General features: G+C 39.1%; 3 protein-coding genes across 6 annotated transcripts; 1 reads left to right on the top strand and 2 right to left on the bottom strand.

Moving 5' to 3' along the window:
* Window positions 1–783: 783 nt before the first annotated feature.
* On the top strand, window positions 784–3,707 carry LOC121247033 (omega-3 fatty acid desaturase, chloroplastic-like). Its single transcript, XM_041145366.1, has 8 exons — window positions 784–1,610; window positions 1,851–1,940; window positions 2,095–2,161; window positions 2,271–2,363; window positions 2,475–2,660; window positions 2,740–2,820; window positions 3,112–3,249; window positions 3,333–3,707. The coding sequence occupies exons 1-8, from the start codon at window positions 1,093–1,095 to the stop codon at window positions 3,516–3,518; spliced, it is 1,359 nt and encodes a 452-aa protein (XP_041001300.1). The 5' UTR covers window positions 784–1,092; the 3' UTR covers window positions 3,519–3,707.
* Window positions 3,708–6,334: 2,627 nt separating this feature from the next.
* Window positions 6,335–8,585, bottom strand: LOC121247034 (N-(5'-phosphoribosyl)anthranilate isomerase 1, chloroplastic-like). 3 transcript variants are annotated; one of them, XM_041145368.1, is made up of 5 exons: window positions 8,399–8,585; window positions 8,006–8,072; window positions 7,468–7,832; window positions 7,224–7,387; window positions 6,335–6,732 (listed from the first exon to the last, which is right to left on the bottom strand). In XM_041145368.1, exons 2-5 carry the CDS (start codon window positions 8,064–8,066, stop codon window positions 6,513–6,515), a joined length of 810 nt encoding a protein of 269 aa, XP_041001302.1. In that variant the 5' UTR covers window positions 8,067–8,072; window positions 8,399–8,585; the 3' UTR covers window positions 6,335–6,512. The 3 variants fall into 3 exon arrangements, with proteins under 3 accessions (XP_041001302.1, XP_041001301.1, XP_041001303.1); XM_041145367.1 differs by having other exon boundaries at window positions 6,335–6,738; window positions 8,399–8,579; XM_041145369.1 differs by having other exon boundaries at window positions 6,549–6,713; window positions 8,399–8,584.
* A 5,812-nt stretch (window positions 8,586–14,397) lies between these two features.
* Window positions 14,398–17,355, bottom strand: LOC121246381 (zinc finger CCCH domain-containing protein 29-like). 2 transcript variants are annotated; one of them, XM_041144517.1, is made up of 2 exons: window positions 17,169–17,355; window positions 14,398–16,684 (listed from the first exon to the last, which is right to left on the bottom strand). In XM_041144517.1, exon 2 carries the CDS (start codon window positions 16,673–16,675, stop codon window positions 14,618–14,620), a length of 2,058 nt encoding a protein of 685 aa, XP_041000451.1. In that variant the 5' UTR covers window positions 16,676–16,684; window positions 17,169–17,355; the 3' UTR covers window positions 14,398–14,617. The 2 variants fall into 2 exon arrangements, with proteins under 2 accessions (XP_041000451.1, XP_041000452.1); XM_041144518.1 differs by having other exon boundaries at window positions 14,398–16,667.
* Window positions 17,356–17,952: the final 597 nt, after the last annotated feature.

The following is a 17,952-nucleotide window of genomic DNA, read 5'->3' as shown; positions in this document are numbered from 1 at the left end:
ATAGTTTGTAAATAGTAAAATAAAAGTTGAATTATTTATTATATTTTGTGTGGAAATTTAAAAAATTTATTTCGAAATTTAAAAAATTTAAATTGTTTATTATATTTTGTATAAAAATTTAAAAAAATTATAATAATGAGATAAGATAAATTGAAGTGGGTGACTTTCCTTTGGCAGCCCTCGGTATGAAACTCGGTCTTCTCTGATGAATGAAATATACCATATTAGGTGAAACCATTTGAAACGTCAAACAAACTTGCGCCGACCAAGTTGGGTCAGTTCAAAACCTAATAAATTTGGATCCAGAAACTGAAAGCGTGTGAAAACTCGGTAAGAGCTAACGATTTACAATGGAAAATCAGGTCAAAAAATGGGAAGAAAAAAAAGAAGAAAAGAGATTTAAAACTTTTCAAAAACTTGTGCCGACCGAATTTGGCCATTTAAAAAGAGTGATGCAAATGAATGCCCACTTGAACTGAATAGCCATTCAAAAAACCTTTCAAAAGGCAAATTAATTGACTGATATGGTGACTGCTGTACAACTACGACCTTGAGCAAAAAATCACAGAATTCCACCACTTGACTCTATACACATCTACGAACCAGACTAGACCATGTCAGCTCTCTTTTCCTTTCACACACTTGTGGGGACCCAGTTCGACGTCCACAACCAATACTCACGTTTCCGTTTCTCAAAGTATTATACACCCCACAGAAGCACTTGCCAATCGCAAACAAGTCAGACCGAGTTGGGCATTACACGAAACCAATACGTATTCAAAAGCCCTTCCCGTTTGAGCGGCAGACAAGATGCATGTGTATAGTAACACGTACAAATGGAAGTTGGGGGGGGGGGGGGGGGGGGGGGCGTTATATAGACAGGTAGACAGAGACCGGGGGGCAAGGAACAAGAGGCACAAGTTGAGGTTCGATATTGGAAGTGGAGGAGAGAGGCCCTGGTGTTATCTACTCACTTCCCTTCTCTAGTTTTGTTCATTCTCATAGGCTTCATTCTGAGGTCTCTTCAACTCTGCCCGACTCTCTTCAGCCTGAAAGACTCAGAGTCTTCCAGCTTCTGTACCTGGGTCTCAAATGGTGAGTTGGGTCTTAACAGAATGTGGCCTAAAGCCTCTCCCTAGAATCTTTCCTCGACTCCGAGATGGACTGGCATCAAACAGTTCCTTTCCTTCCGAGGTGAGGCCGTTACCAATCTTCAAAAGCTATCGTCTTGTTTCTTCTTTGGGAGTATCAAGTGGGTTTAGAGGAAACAGTTGGGCACTGAATGTGAGTGCTCCACTAAGGGTCACATCTGTGGGAGAGGGAGATGAAAATAGAGAGAGAAATAGTGGGGTTAATGGGCTTGAAGATGATGGTGAATTCGACCCCGGTTCACCTCCTCCATTTCGATTGGCTGATATCCGAGCGGCCATTCCAAAGCATTGTTGGGTTAAAGACCCTTGGAGATCTATGAGCTATGTTGTGAGGGATATGGTGGTGGTCTTTGGGTTGGCGGCTGTTGCGGCTTACTTTAACCATTGGGTTGTCTGGCCTCTCTACTGGATTGCTCAGGGGACAATGTTCTGGGCTCTCTTTGTTCTTGGCCATGACTGGTAAATCAAACACTGTCCTTCTATTAAGTTTAGAAATAATTTATCGTGATTTACTTGTCTCTATATAGAACTCGAATGCCTTCTGGTTTATTTGCTTCCGATAATGTTAGTTGTGTTTGGCATCAAACTGTATCTTGTTCAAGAATCAAGGATTCCTGTTAGTTTCTTCTTGTACTTCAGTGGCGATTTGAATCCAATTTTAATCTTTTTTCCTTAATGCGAGTTGTGTTAATTTGGCAGTGGTCATGGGAGCTTCTCTAATAATCCTAATCTCAATAGTGTTGTGGGCCATCTCCTTCATTCTTCAATCCTTGTCCCCTACCATGGATGGTTAGTTCCTGAAAACCTTTGTCAATCCATAAATGATTCTGTTGTCCTGTTTTACTTGTATCTTTGTAAAATGAATTAATTCTCTTGTTTGCAAAGGTATTAGCATTATGATATGACTCGTAATCATTGTCTTCACTTGTCATGTCTACTGCAGGAGAATTAGCCACCGGACTCATCATCAAAACCATGGACACGTTGAGAATGATGAATCGTGGCATCCCGTAAGTTTACATGTTTATGGCTCTCTCTCTCTCTCTCTGAGGGAATGAATATGGTCTATCTGGTTTCAATCCTGTACTTTCTGATATACATTAATATTTGTATAAACAGTTGTCCGAGAAAATTTACAAGAATTTGGATAATGTCACCCGAACCTTGAGGTTTACCTTTCCTTTTCCAATGCTTGCTTATCCTTTCTATTTGGTAAGCCTTTTACTTTTTAATTGATTATACCTGCTAATGTATTTATAATTTAGGTTTGGTTTATCGGAAATAAAATTCCAGGTTCTGATTTTCTATGGTATCTTGTTATAGTGGGGTCGAAGTCCTGGAAAGAAGGGCTCTCATTTTCACCCAAACAGCGACTTGTTTGTCCCAAATGAAAGAAAAGATGTTGTCACCTCAACTGCTTGTTGGACTGCAATGGCTGCTCTGCTTGGGTATTTATCCTTTGTTATGGGTCCTCTCCAAATGCTTAAACTCTATTTCATTCCCTACTGGGTAGGTTCAGTTCTTTCATGCTTGAATTACTTTTGCCATAAGAAAGAACGTACTTTACTAAATTCGCATTGAAATGCAGATATTTGTAATGTGGCTAGATCTAGTGACTTATTTGCATCACCATGGCCACGAGGAGAAACTTCCTTGGTATCGTGGAAAGGTACTGCACTGAATTTTCCATGCGTTTGTTTTCCCATTGCATATAAACTATTTTCATGTAAATCTTGGTGGGTGCATCCCAAAAGATACCATAGAATCCCTCTGCTTGTTCTGAGAGAGATTTCCTTTTCTGCTGAGGGTCTCCTTTGGAATCACAAATAAATCACTATACCGAAGACAAGGACCATGACTATTTGGTCAAATTTTGTAGGTTAACTTAGAAAGCAGGGTTAGCGCTTTGTCATTTTATTTATATAATAATCTCTTGTTTCGTTGTGTGTTCATCAAACAGGAATGGAGTTATCTGAGGGGAGGACTCACAACTCTTGATCGGGATTATGGAATAATCAATAACATCCACCATGATATTGGGACCCATGTCATACATCACCTATTCCCTCAAATCCCACATTACCACTTAGTAGAAGCAGTAAGTGTTGCTTGCAGCTGAGCTAGTCTTAATGCAAAATTCAACATAAAATTGTTCTAATTGCCATAAATTTTACCATATAGACTGAGGCAGCTAAGCCTGTGCTCGGGAAGTACCGCCGAGAACCGAAGAAGTCTGGTCCTCTCCCATTTCATTTAGTGGGAACCCTTATAAGGAGCATGAAACAAGATCACTATGTGAGCGAAACTGGAGATGTTGTATACTATCAAACAGACCCCCAACTCTATGGACCCGAGGCATCAAAATGAACAACTGAAGATGGATTTTTTATTTGTTTTTTTTTTTTCACTTCTGACATATTATCTGTCTTTGTATCAATATCTCTCTGGCCTATATATTAAATCATCTCTGTATTAGCCGTAGTGGAATAATGAAGCCTATCACATTGTACATGGACATAAATGTCTCAGTATAATAAAACTAATTTTCTGAAAAAAGAAAATAGCAATGCAGATGTTTCCTGAGAATCGTCTCCTGAGCTCTCTCTCTCTCTCTCTCTCATATCAACATGCCGCCAAATGCAAAGTGATATATTTGTAGATGGCTTCATATATATTGTCCTGGTTAGAGCTGGGCACAAGATGCCATGGACTTAAAACTCAAAATTCATAGCTTCTACCATTGGTCAAATATGAGTACTGGTACGTATATAGCTACCAAGAATCAGTCCTGATTCTATGAGATTTGGGTTTTGGTTTCAAGTAATATTGAGAAATAAAAGAGTGTCAATTAAAATCTATGGCCCCCATGTTATTCTGTGATGGATCAGGCTAATTTTCTAATTTACCCAGTACTCGCCCAAGTAAATTAGCACCCACTTTTTCAATAAACTTTGATAATTAAAGGACGAAAACTCCATAATAAACAATTTCAAAACCAGCAATTCGATAATAATTAAATTGAGTTCAAAATCACTCTCTAATTCTATAGACTATGGCCCTATTTCACATACTAAATAGATATGTACTACGTACGTACTGTGGTTCCTAAACATCAAGACTAATAAAACGTACGTATAAACTCTAGCTCCTAAACAATACTAATAACATCAATAACTAATTAAATTACATATATTACTAGTTACCAATGTTCAATTAATTAGGACCAATTAATTATTTCTGCTTCTGTAAGATGTAATAAATCAAAGAAAATATATTTAGATGCATCTGGGCATGTTGGGGCAAGTTGATTGCATAATGGACCCGCCTCCGCAAGCCATGTCCCACAGCATGCTTCAAGTGTCACATTGAAACCTTCACAAAAATACACAAAATTAATTAATCCCAAGATCAGCCGTTATGTTACACAAATGCTAATATTTTAAAAATTTCTTTGTGATCTGAAAATGGGGGAAAAAACTTGAAAGAATACCATACTTATTTGAGTTTTGGATCATGTCGATGATGGGACTGTAAATTTCGGCATATACGATCCTGGAACCTTGGAGTTTAGATTGCCAACTTGATGTAAGGGCCTCTAGCTGTTGATTATAAGCCTGAGAGTTTCTGTTCTGATTGTCGACACATGAGCGTTGGAGAAAGCTTGTGCTAATTGGTAGGACGCTGCCTATTGTCACTTGGGCAGGTACGCAGCCAATTGGTGGAAGACCAGCCACAGCAATCCTCCGTGCTCCTATTTTAGAAAGATTCTGCATGCATAATACACCTTTTAAAAAAATAGTTTTCTGCGGGTCCAAACCCGAACTGGCCGATGCAAAGTTAACGCCAGAAAAGCAAGTCGGTGTCGGTCACTGAATCGTCCAAGTAAGCCAGCAAGAGTTCCTTGATGTGGTCAATAACGTTTTGATGTGGTTGTTGTTGCCTGGATCAATGGTTGAATCCCCAAAGGCGAAGATCACTGAAACATTAGCATTTTGAGATGTTGCGAACGGAGTTAGCAGAGAAATTAAAGAAGCAATCAAGAAGATTGTAAAAAAGATGGTGTCCCTAAGCGCCATGGTGATTCTCAGCAATACTATGATCAGAATTTGGTAGATTGAATAAGAGACGAAAAAAGAAAGCAAATGAATGTATTTATAATACACTAATCCTTTTCCTATTATACATTGATTTTAGTGATCGAGTTTGAATTAAAAACTATTTTGGATTACTGTATGTACCGAGCTAGCTTGTTGAGCAATAGAGCCAACGATACTGTGCCTCTTCTAAGCATTCCTCTTGAACACCGAGTCCTATTCCAAAACGGATAAAAGCTAGGGGTTGATCAAAATTGAGACAATTCCCATTAGTAAACGAACTTGGATTAATGATTTCTTACCACTTAATATATTGGATTCTCTCAACTAGGTAAAGAAGCTCAAACAGTGTGAAATTCAATCTTGAGTTTTCAAGCATACTTTAAAAAGGCGATGTCGAATACTAAACCGTATGAAATTCTTCAGTCTTGAAATAATCTGAATAACTATTATGATTTAGCCCACATATGCTTAATTAGTTTCATTTGTTTGGTTAACCTCACAAATTCGGTAAAACAACTTCGTTTTCAATTAGGATTGATGGTATGATCTCTTATAACTTAGGTTATGTTTGAGTAGTGAGGTATTCTCATCCAATATATAAGAATTTCAAACCGTGTGAAACTCCATTAATTAGATGTTTTCACAGATAATTAAAGCATGCTTTAAAAAAAAAAAAAAAAGTGATGTAAAAAGTATGAAATTCTTCAATTTCAAAATAATTTTATAAATTATCATTCATAATTAAAAATCAATTTCAAACTTTTCGTTATCTCAACATATTCATTGATCGGCAACAGCTTCATTTATTTGTTTGACCTCAAAAGTAGTACGACAATTGAAATATATGTCTTATACAAATAAGTTTCGACAATTTTTTATTTTTTAAAGAGAGAGAGAGAGGATAAGATCCGTAGTTTCATTGATGACTTTGGGCAATTGAAGTATGCAACATTGCTATCGTGAATCTTAAATCGAGATTTGGGTTGGGGAAGAAAAAACCCCACCAGTCCCCAAAGATTCTTGAAAGAAAAATATGGCAGATAATAGTCGAAATACCATCTTATTGCTACATTCGCAAATCCAAAGGATCGTAAACTAATTTTATTCAAAAAGAGGTGGGAATTGGCTACGTTACATCAGGTCCAGAATATTATGCCCTTAAAATAGACAAATTTTAATGATTCAAACATAAAATAAAGACAGATTCATGCCACTTCGACATCATCTCCGCAATTCAAGTCCTGAATAATTTTGTGATTATGAATCAATAGTGTACAGAGTTTACGGCACTCATAAAGGAAGATATCCGCGATTGGTCTTTCTGAATGCCATCTGAAGCACAAATTCCACTACTAACATCAATCCCTCGAGGTTGGAGAGTATAAAGAGCTTCACAGACATTCTCCGGGTTGATCCCACCAGCCAAGAGCCACCCGTGTTTACTTCTAATCATTGGTAGCTTGAACTGAGCCCAATTGAAACCTCTACCACTTCAGAAATTTGTCACAATCAAGCAAACCAAAACGGGTTTATATTATATTCTTGCACAGAAATAAAGTCATAAAATGACATTTGCCTATTTTAACTTGCTGAGAAGTAGACATGCTAAGCAGGTAGAGGGTCAGACCAGCGTACAAGGAATCTCTTTGGCCTGTAGGTGATTTACTTATTCAATTTAACAAGTAAATTTATGATTATACACCCCGGACAATTTTTTTTGTTTTGTATTAAGTGAACTCTGACTGTCCCAACTTTAAGCATTAAAGCAGCCAGATCTCAAAACATGTAATATCTGTTAGTCAGTTACAGAACGGTCTCAAAAAACGTGATTTATAAACTAGAATAAATTGTACGAGGTGATTCAATGTCTGCACCTATATATGCCTCCATATGATAACTGGCGACAATCTATGAATCCACAAACAAACAAATGAAGCACAATAATCAAACCACCTTAAGAGAAAATATTTTGTACCTGCCACCCCTTGCACTATCCACAAGAATCCAATCAACTAGAGAGCATTCTTCATCAGAGATTTGGTTCAGAAGGTTTCCATCTTCATTTGCATGAAGAACATATATTACTCGTTTCTCTTGCAATAAAACTGGTAAAGCTTCTCGAGAAGCATTTCCATGAAGCTGCGTCACCTCAAATCATTACCATCTTAACCAACTAATTGTACTATATCCAAGGTGATGGGGGTCAGACAAATTTATACCTGCAAAAGTTCAAGGTTCGATGCATCAGATGCCCTTAATATCGTGTCTGCATCATCATCCACAAATACTCCAACAGGCTCTGCCCCATACTCCCTTGCAACTTTTGAAATCTCCTTGGCAACCGAAAGTGAAACAGAACGTTTAGAATTGGGCCAAATAATCATCCCAACAAAATCAGCACCAGCTTCGGCAACCAATGCAGCATCTTTAGCTGATGCAACCCCGCACATTTTAACCAAAGGCCTAGTCTTTTCATGTTCCTCGGGACTGGGGGAGACTTTTTCCGACTGGGCAAACTTGCAAGTAAATTTACTCTTTGGAGACGATCTGATTCTTGAAAAGTGTAGTATTCCCCTTTTTATTCCTGCAGGTACAGTAGCGAAATGAAAATAGATTCAACATTCATAAAGTCACTCATACCAACAAATACTCATCTTGTACACGCAATCAAGCAAACAGTAGGAGTGAGGTTAGATTCTGGTGCATTTTCAATCATATTGTAAGAAATGAATCCAAAACGAGAAAATAAAAGAGTACCAGTGATTTGCCTTCGGTGGAAGTTCACAACTTTCGGTTGAAAGTGGCTTCCTGCAAACATAATACTCTCTAGATCAAATGTATCCTACCCGCCTCCATTAAGAGCATGAAAAACAAAATGATAGAACAGCTTGAAGGGTGAATTACTTCCTTCGGCCAAGAACAATGCTTTGGGGAAAATATAATATATCGCAAGAGCTTTGCATAAAACTAAATTCTGTCCTGAAAACTTCAGTGAAACATGGGGAATTCAAGTGACCGAACGATAACATTCCAATGCGATCTTTGTGAGGAAATCCACCGAGTAGTTTAAGTGCAATGCGACAAAGTATGGTTACGAACAGAGTAAACGCAGAGAGAGAGAGAGAGAGAGAGAGAGAGAGAGAGAGAGACCTTTGAGCATATTGTTTTGGGGGTGAAACCCAACTTGGTTTTCAGGAGATGCTGGTACGTCGCTCACAGGTTGAAGATGGAAGGAGCGAAAATCGTCGATCTTTGTCTCAATGTATCCAATTGCCCAACGTGTGTCCACGTAACGGCGTAACCTAACCGGGAAAAGAAAACAGAACACCGTTCACTCTAGCGATCCCCAGGCCCATGTTATATCGGTTATGGGCTCCTTCGTCCTTCCTTGACCCAAACCAAAGGTTGGCCTGTACCAAAGCTATCCATGATATATCCTTACTCATCAAAATGACTTTTTAACCCATGCCATTTGGATTATTTTTATATCTTTTCACCAAAAAACCGTAATAACTACGCATTGTCAACGTAACATCTTTCAGTGTTCGGCCCCGCTGCCACTTTGCCCCCAGTCAACGGGGCGGAGCCCCCGTCCGTCAGATGCGGGGGGCGGGTGGCCCCGCCCGCATCTAACCCCCAAGGCGGGGGCGGGGGTGGAATAGGGGCAACTCCCACCCCGTTTATACTCCGCCCCATCCCGTTTCCCTATATATATATATATATATATATATATAAATAACCCAAGCATAAAACGATAAATAACCTAGGCACGTTTCATGCCTAGGTTATTTTTTTTTATATATCCATAATGAAACGACGTCGTTTCCTCAATAATGAAACGGCGTCGTTTCTTTTTTGTTTAGAATCCCCCCTGGAATCACCCTCCCTCCCTCCCTCCCAGTCACTCACTCTCTCTCTCTCGGCGTTTCGCAGCTCCGTGACCGTCACTCACTCGCCGCGCTCTCTGTGGTCCGTCACTCGCCGTCGCCGCTGCCTTCAGTCAGTCACAGTTCATCTCCGTCGCCGAGGCCCAAAGGTAAGACCGTAAGAAACCCATCTCGGCATCTCCTACAATTTATTTTATAATTTATTTTATGAAATGGAGATTGGAAGAAGGATGGAGTGTAATCGGAGATGGAGGATGAGATTTTGTGAATTGTATGCTGTGGAGACTTGACTGTGCATGTGGTTCTTGTGTGAATCTGTCGTGGACTTGTGAATCTGTGATTGGTTTTTTTTTTTTTCAATTTTTTGTAAATACCCTAAATTATTTTAGGGAAGATTGAAACCCCTAAATTATTTTAGGGTTTCGAAATACCCTAAATCCTTGAAACCCCTAAATTAATTTAGGGTTTCAGATTGGAACCCAAATATAATTTAATTGGGTAAATTGATGAAAAATATTTGTAATAATATAGTTTACAAATATAGTACGCAAGTGCTGCACACTTTCTTTTTAAAAAAAAATTGAGTAAATATAAGATTCAATCATTCACATGAAAAATTTAGAAATATAGGAATTCATTAGTAATTTATTAGACTTATATGTGTGAGATATTGATATTCAGCCTAGTGAGTTTAGTAAAATTCATTAGCTCGTATGCTCTTCTTTTGGTAGCATTATTATTTTTAATAATAGACAAAATCTAGGCTGAAATTTTATTTTTATATTTGGGTTCCAATCCGACTACATGTATAACCCATTTTAATTGGGTATTTCATTTTTTTTGTTTTTTTTATCTTTGATGTTTGATCATTAATGTTTCATCTTCTAACTTCTAAATTTCCAATATATATGTTAATGTTTGGATGTAATTGTTTAGCATGTTGATATGTTTGCTTTAATTTCAGATTTCTTGTTTCGTTGAGTTAACGGATATACCAGCAGATTCTAGTGCGAGCTCTCCTTTCGATGCCCAGGATACCCCTAACCCTACCCCTACACATACACCTACATCTACTCCTATCCCTACCCCTGCACCTACTCATGGTCCAACACCTACCCCTACAGTACCTTGCCCCGCCCCTAAGCCCAACAAGAAATCTGCTTCTATAGTTTGGGCTCATTTCACCAAATTAGAGGGTGGTGACCCTAATAACCCCCAAGCCAAGTGTAACCATTGTGTAAAAATCTATGGATGCCATTATAAGAAACATGGCACCTCACAATTAAAGATGCACTTAGAAGACCAATATAAAAAAAAGTCTAATATTAAGATCATTACAAGAGAAAAGCCAATCTAGGCTAGAAATTAGACTTCAAAAAATGGCGGATGAGACTAGTGGGGGTGCAACTTTGAGGGGGTATACTAAGTATAATCTCGATGAGTGTAGAAGACACTTAGCTCGTATGGTCATCATGGACGAGCTATTTTTTCAAGTTGTTGATGGGAAAGGATTCCGAGCGTTTGCTCGCTACTTGGAACAAAGGTTTAATATTCCTTCTCGCCACACAGTGGCAAAGGATGTAAATAAACATTTTTTGTCAAAAAAGAGAAGTTGAGGGGTGAATTGGCCGGTCAATTTGTTTGCCTTACCACTGATACTTGGACATCAGTCTAAAATTTTAATTATATGTCTTTAACTGTGCATTTTGTTGATTGTAATTGGATATTACATAAGAAAATTATCAAATTTTGTCAAATCACCGATCATAAGGATGAGACAATTAGGAAGGCCTTAGAGGCCGCAATAAAAGAGTGGGGGTTGACCCGAGTACTTACAATCACAGTTGATAATACCTCGTCTAATGATGTCACACTGGGACATTTGAAGACCTATCTTAGAGAGGCAAATAAGACAATCTTGGGTGGTGAGTGTCTGCATGTGAGATGTGCGGCACATATTCTGAATCTTATTGTTACTAATAGTTTGAGGGATCTTCATGACTCGATTGCTCGAGTCAGGACTGCTGTGAGATGGGTGAGATCTTTTCCTTCGAGCTTGGAGAAATTCAAGATTGTTTCAAGGTCTGTGGGCCTAACATCCAAAAAGAGCATTTGTACTGATATGCCTACACGATGGAACTCAACATTTTTTATGTTGGAGGTGGCCCAAGAATATAGGCAGGCATTTGCAATATTGGGTTATGAAGACATCCAATATGTTAAATATTTTGATAATCACGGGGGGTTGGGGAAACCTGTAGATGATGATTGGGAGATTGTATCTATTTTTGTAAACTTTTTGAGGCTTTTTTATGAGGTCACCACTACAATATATGGAACTTTGTACCCTACATCCCATTAATTCTGTCAGCAAATATGTAAGGTAAAAGAAGAATTAAATGACATGGTCGCAGGTGGTCACTTTAGGCTGCGGGAGATAGCATTGGTTATGAGGTCAAAGTACGACAAGTATTAAGGAGATTTTACTAGAGCTAATATTTTGTTATATGTAACTGTCGTACTTGACCCGAGATTTAAGGTGGATGGCATGGTATTTGGATTGAGCCTTGTGTACGGGCAAGCATGGGAGGAGCTTATTGCAGCAAGGGTTCGGGAAACCCTTTGTAGATTATTTGATGAGTTTATCGTCCTGCGAGATGGTAATATTGCGGCACCTACACCTACCCCCACACCGGTTCAAGAAGTCGATACTGGGAAAAGACGTAGATTGGACTTGGGTGAGAGGTTTGAGCAGACCCCCTTAATGCGGAATTATGTAGATGCTCAATTAGAGATAGACAGATACTTAGCAGCGGAGGTAATATCATTTTCACGAGAGTTCGATATATTAAGTTGGTGGAAGGTGAATGCCGTGAAGTATCCCATCCTTGGAAGATAGCCCGCAGTCTTTTGGTCATCCCTGTTAGCACCATAGCCTCAGAGTCGACCTTTAGCACCGTAGGGCGTGTATCGAATTCATTTCGGAGTTCATTAGCTCCTACCACTGTGGAAGCTTTGATTTGCACGCATAATTGGATCAAGGGAACTCCAATTCATGTTCCGGATGTTCTTGAGTATGAGGAGGCCGACGTCGAGGAGGAGGGTGGTGATCAGCCTGGATCTGGTATTTATTTTGATTTCATTTTCTAATTTCTTATTAATTAATTAATTTTCATTTAATTGGTATTCATTAATTTAATTTCAAATTTTATTGTTATAGTGATACATGAGACGACGTCTACGGCTACCTCCGATGCAGTATGACTTTGTATTAGACCCACCATTGCCATGGTTTGCACAAATTGTCATTTATTTGTTTTTTTTATTTATAATTTTATATCATATTTTAGTATCTAATTATTTTGCTTGTTTTTATTTTAGCTTTCATATTCTCAATATACAATTATACATATGCCCAATCCTAATGAACTATCTATGCTCATCTGCCTCATCTTCATGACTTCATCTCAAATTCCAATTGCCAATGCCCAATCCCAATCTCATCTCAAAATGTATTTTTAATATTTTATATTTTAATTTTTGTTTCATTTTATAACTTTATAATTCTAATTTGTTTTATTTTTAACTTATTAATATTTCAGCCTTTAAGGTTTTATAATTAATTAACATTTATGATCTTGATTTTCAGTCTTATAGCAGTCGACACAACTCACCACTCAGTGAATTCACCCCTACACAGCGCTACGCCGCCATCCCAAATTGATCAAATTTTCAAGTTATGAGTTATAATTGTTAATTTACAATTAAGTGTAATGCTGCTACAATTTGTAATATTTAATATTTTTAGAGTAATTTGTAATAGTTTAAATTTATTAGTTCTCTTAAGAGTCTTAATATTTTTTTTTTAATGTCCCATTCGACTTAATAATAAGTGTCGAATCGAAAGATATGAAGAATCTCCTTCCCCCCCCCCTCATCTTAGCAAAGTTATGCATTCCATGACAATGGATGGAACAACCTATTTATGCATTGTGTAAAGCAGATGTTGGGTGGGTATCGCACTTGTTGAGTTGAAAGTCAGTGGTACAAGTAGAAGCTTGAAAGAAACTACTTTTCAAGTGCAAGCATATTTCTCTTTTATTATTTGGTAGCGAAAAAACCCTCGTGGGCGGCTCAATTATATAATAGACCCAGCTTACGCTTACACAGACACTTTCTGCTTAAGAAAGACAGGAGCCTAAAAAGTTGGACCCCACGCGCAAAACGCTGCTGCACCTTTCCTGGCACTCGGACGCTCCAACTGTCCAGCAATCAAAATAATATTCATTCAGCTTTTTCCACAATCATGGCCCACCAATAATAGCAATAACATTTTCAGAAAAGTCGAAAATGCTTTATGGAAGGTTGGCCTAAATGACAAGCTTATATTCTGAGGTAAACAACGTTCAAGTAATCTTTATTGTCTTGTTGCATATTTCTGTGCAGGTACTTTTATTAAACGAGGAACTCTAGTTGCTTGCCTAATGCAATTCCTGGTAGTCAAAGAGTCAGAGATACATATCAATTTTACTTGTACAACACACTTTCCTTTTTCAAGATTTTATTATTTGACCCAATTATCGCTAATGTTTGGTTAGCTTTGTGTAGATGGAGATTAGTTAAGTTATTATATTTAAAAGAGAAATATTTATATTAGTCTACTCGAAAATCTTATATAATAATAATATTTATAATTTAACGTTGGTCTGTTAAATTATAAAATTTATTTCATTATAAAATATATACGAAATTATTTTCTAAAGTGCGGTCCAAAGAGGAAGACCTGTTAGTTGGCTTCAAATGTGAATGTGTTTGAAACTAAAGTTCAATCCGCAATTAGTAGATTGGCTAACTCGACCAAAAAAATTAAGGATCTGCAAATAGGATGATGCTGACTACTAGCATATCCACAATTTGCACTTGGAAGTGCAGTAAGCGAAGAGCTATATTTGCTTTTAATACATTGAAACCCTCCTTTCCTCCATAGAGGCCGGAAGAGCAGCATAAATATAATGCTCTAAAGAAATGGCATTCGTATCATCCGAGAGGGAAGGAAAAAGTTTTAAAACACGAGAACAAATAAGAACAAATTTCGTATTACCATGGAACTTCTTATGAAATTATAAACGAAATAAAGCACAAAGAATGTTTTCAGATTTTACCCAGAAATAAAAGCTAGTTCCTTGCCACTGATTTCGTATATCGTTTCCATACTAGTAAGTAAAACCCAAGAGGAAAGGAAAATAAGATTACACCAATATCTTAAATTAAAAAATCACCACCTTTGCTCCAAATTCGAACTAATCTCCGCAGGAACTTGTTCATCCTGCACAAATTTCCAGGCCTCGGTTGGCCTAAACTTTGTTCTCTACGACCATCTCTCCTATAAATACGATTATTGCATACTTAATGACAAAAAAAAATTTAAAGAATATCAAACTTTGTTAATATAACCTAGTGGTAAATTAGGCAGATATGTTGCTTATGCCACCATCTGCTCCTGCTCTATGTACAGCTGCTCTAGCCAAGGAGGAAGAATCTCACCCCCATTGCCATGATTATACTGCGCCTTCTTGGTGCCAAAATGCCCCGAGCTCTCATGAGAAACATCCTTAACCAAGGAATTAACCCAAGAGACATCAGGCTCATTAACTCCAGATTGCATTAAGGTTGTTGTAGCCACGTTGTTGTCACGGAACCGAAAAGAAGCAGACTTCTTGAGCTTGTTCAACTCATCTCCTTGAATGCCCCAATCCAATTTCCCATCAGGTGAGCTCCAATCTGAACGAGTAGAGGGCATCATTGATGCAGAGTTGCCAGCAGAAGTAAGGCCAGGTCGATGAGTCCCTGCTCCACGATCAATAAAACTCTGGCTTCGCTTTGCAAACGATGCAGACCTGGAATTCATCACTGCTGCCGCAACTGCAGCAGATGAGTCAAACCCAAAGGATGAGGGTTTTCTTGCTGGGGAGGAAGAGAGGTTGGTCGGATAACTTGCACGAAGTTGGTTCATGTTCTGGCGCATCTGAAGCCCATTTGGAGATTGTAACTGGGTGGGTGTTGTGGGTTTTATGGAAAGCCCTTGCAGCTGGGACAACATAGAAGAATCAAGAGACCCAAAAATATCATCAAGGTTAGAAGGTTTCAAATCTCCCATCCGATTGAATTCCTTGTTCCAGTAGGATGGGGATGGGGATGGGGATGAGAGACGGGTTATCTCGTCAATCAATTGCTGCTGCTGGCTAGCATGACTTTCTAGGCCAAGCAATTCCATCTCCAAATCTAGATCTCTAGCACTCAAAGCAGTCTTTAGCCGGCTGCCAGGGAGCTGCAATGCAGGTGGAGTGAGGTTAAGTTTGTTTTGCCACATGTTCCCACTCTTGGGAGATGAGGCGGCTGCCAGAGGAGACATGGGCGGTGTTGAAGTAGCAGGCATCGGCATAGATGACGAACTGAGAGCCAATGGGCTCATCACTGTCATGTCCAGTCCACCAGCCGAATGAGATTTAGGTGAAGGCATAGCTGAACCGGTGGAAGCATACACAGGGCGCAATTCCTCGGCCTTGTGAGCAAAGAAGCAGACTTTACGCGCACACCCAGTCTCATCCTTGCAAATCCGGGTTCGATATTGGGCAGGATGAAGCCAGGACTCAAAAACACCATGTGCATACTCACAGGCATCCCCCTTTTGGCATGTGCCTTTCCGAAACTCCGGGCATGGAACACAGCTATAGGGGTACTTCCGTGGGTCTCTTCTCCTAGCATTCTCCCCAGGATGGACAAAAGGGCACTCAGTCCAGTCATGGGAGTATGCCCTAGAGCAAGGCTTCACCTTGAAAGTATACATCCTAAACTCATCTGTCCCATATATCCCATTATTTATGTCGGGCAATGATACATCGATAGGGTATTCTTTCTTCTCAACTCCTTCTTTCGAGAGCTGAGGCGTTGCTATCTTCTGCCGATCTTCCTCTTCGGTTGTGATTTGATCACTTTCCCCAATTGAAACATCGCCTTTAAGCAGCAACTCAATTGCCTTCCGATTTGAATTGGACGGTGACCTCGACGCAGGGCCAATCAAATCAACAGGCTTATTTCCATTAGCATTAACACAAGTAGCATCCGCACATGCATCAAGCAAGAGCTTAATAATCCCAACTGAGGCATTGGTACCACCAGCAACGGCACAATGGAGTGCAGTGACCCTATCTGAACCACATACCCTATTGACATCAACCTTACCTGTCTCAATCATATACTTCAAAACCTTAACGCTACCAAACATGGCAGCAATCAAAAGTGGTGTCCTCTTTTCGAAAGCCATCTTCTTCGACCCAATTCTTCTACCATACCAAAAGCTTGCCTCGTTGACGTCAAGACCCTTCTCTTCTACCTCACTCCTGAAGGCCTCGAGATCATCCATGGCAGACAATTCAAGCAAAACCGAGCAATCACAGAAAAACTCATCGTTTTGTTTCTGAAATTCACCTTCCATCCCAAAGCTTGAGGAGGAAAGTCTACTCTTTGAACCACTGCACATATCCAGACACTGCAAATTTTGAATAAAAAAAAGCAATTTAGAACTCCATTCTGTTCCTTAAAAAAACCATTAAACCAAAACCTAAATTATTCACAAACACAGAAGGCATAGTATTACAATTTATTAATTTCCATTCCAATCTTTAATCTGCCCCAACGATCTTACTTATAATCAAACAGACAGAATAAACTCTCCAGAAGAAAAAATAAACTAAGAAGAAGAATCAAAAGCAGATTAACGAAGTTTTAGACGAATTAGCCACGCTCCAAGTCCAACCAGCGACTAGGGCTAGGAGATAATACTCAATTTCAAACTCTCTAGAGAAAGGGGAAAAACTGTAACTATAGCACAAGCACCTGATAACCGGTCCAAACAACCCAACCCAGAAAAATGGCTACAGCTTTAGTCCAAAAACTCAAACCCCACAAATTTTCTGGAACCATCAAAACCAAAACTTTATTCCTTTACCAAAAAAAAAAAGTAAACAGCATACCTTTGACTACTTTGTATGCTCTGGATGTAAACGAAGGAAGAGAATCGTGGGTTTGTTTGTTAAAGAAACAGAAAATCGAGAAGTCCTCGATTGGTAACGTGAGATAGGAGGAAGGAGGAGGGGGTCGCTCCTTTTATTTGATTCGTGAAGGGTACGGGCTCAAGAAGGAGGGAGGAAAGTGCGACTTTTCTTCTTCGCTCCTTCATTGCTTTCATTTTCAGTCAAAGTCAAAGCTTTCGAAAGAGTGTAGTATTTCTTGGAAATGACACCCAAATGAAATTCAGATGCAAGTGAAATTCACAAAACCTCCTTCAAAGTGAATCTGACCGCGTAGAGGGGCTGTCCATGACGCGTGGTTGACACTCCTGAGACGAATTCTTTGATGCACGCTCCAATATTATAGAATCATAGATATGATATAAGAAACAAAAACAAAAATGTTATTGAACACACGTCTTGTTAAACGAGTGAGGAAAACGAAACAATTTGGCTGGGACCGTGTCTGTTACTCGCTCTGAGCGAGAGTAGGCGAGAAGACGTACATAGTGAAGTGGGTGGGCCTACGGTGACCGGAGAAGGGAAAGCAGCCGTTCACGCGTACACATTCTGCATGGTTGGGTGGGGTGGGGTGGGCTGTCTGAGACCACGTCGACAGCGAGACAGGATAATAGCTGACTCACCCTTCCACTACGGAAATTGGAAGCTGCCTTGTTGGTTTTATCACTAGCTATTGCTCTCCTACTGTATTATTTTGGGTTGACAGAGTAGACAGACATTGTGCACA

This window comes from Juglans microcarpa x Juglans regia, chromosome 1S (genome assembly GCF_004785595.1).
Source record: "Juglans microcarpa x Juglans regia isolate MS1-56 chromosome 1S, Jm3101_v1.0, whole genome shotgun sequence".
NCBI lineage: Eukaryota > Viridiplantae > Streptophyta > Magnoliopsida > Fagales > Juglandaceae > Juglans > Juglans microcarpa x Juglans regia.
The sequence above is the reverse complement of the archived record's forward strand: the minus strand, read 5'-3'. Positions and strand labels throughout refer to the sequence as shown.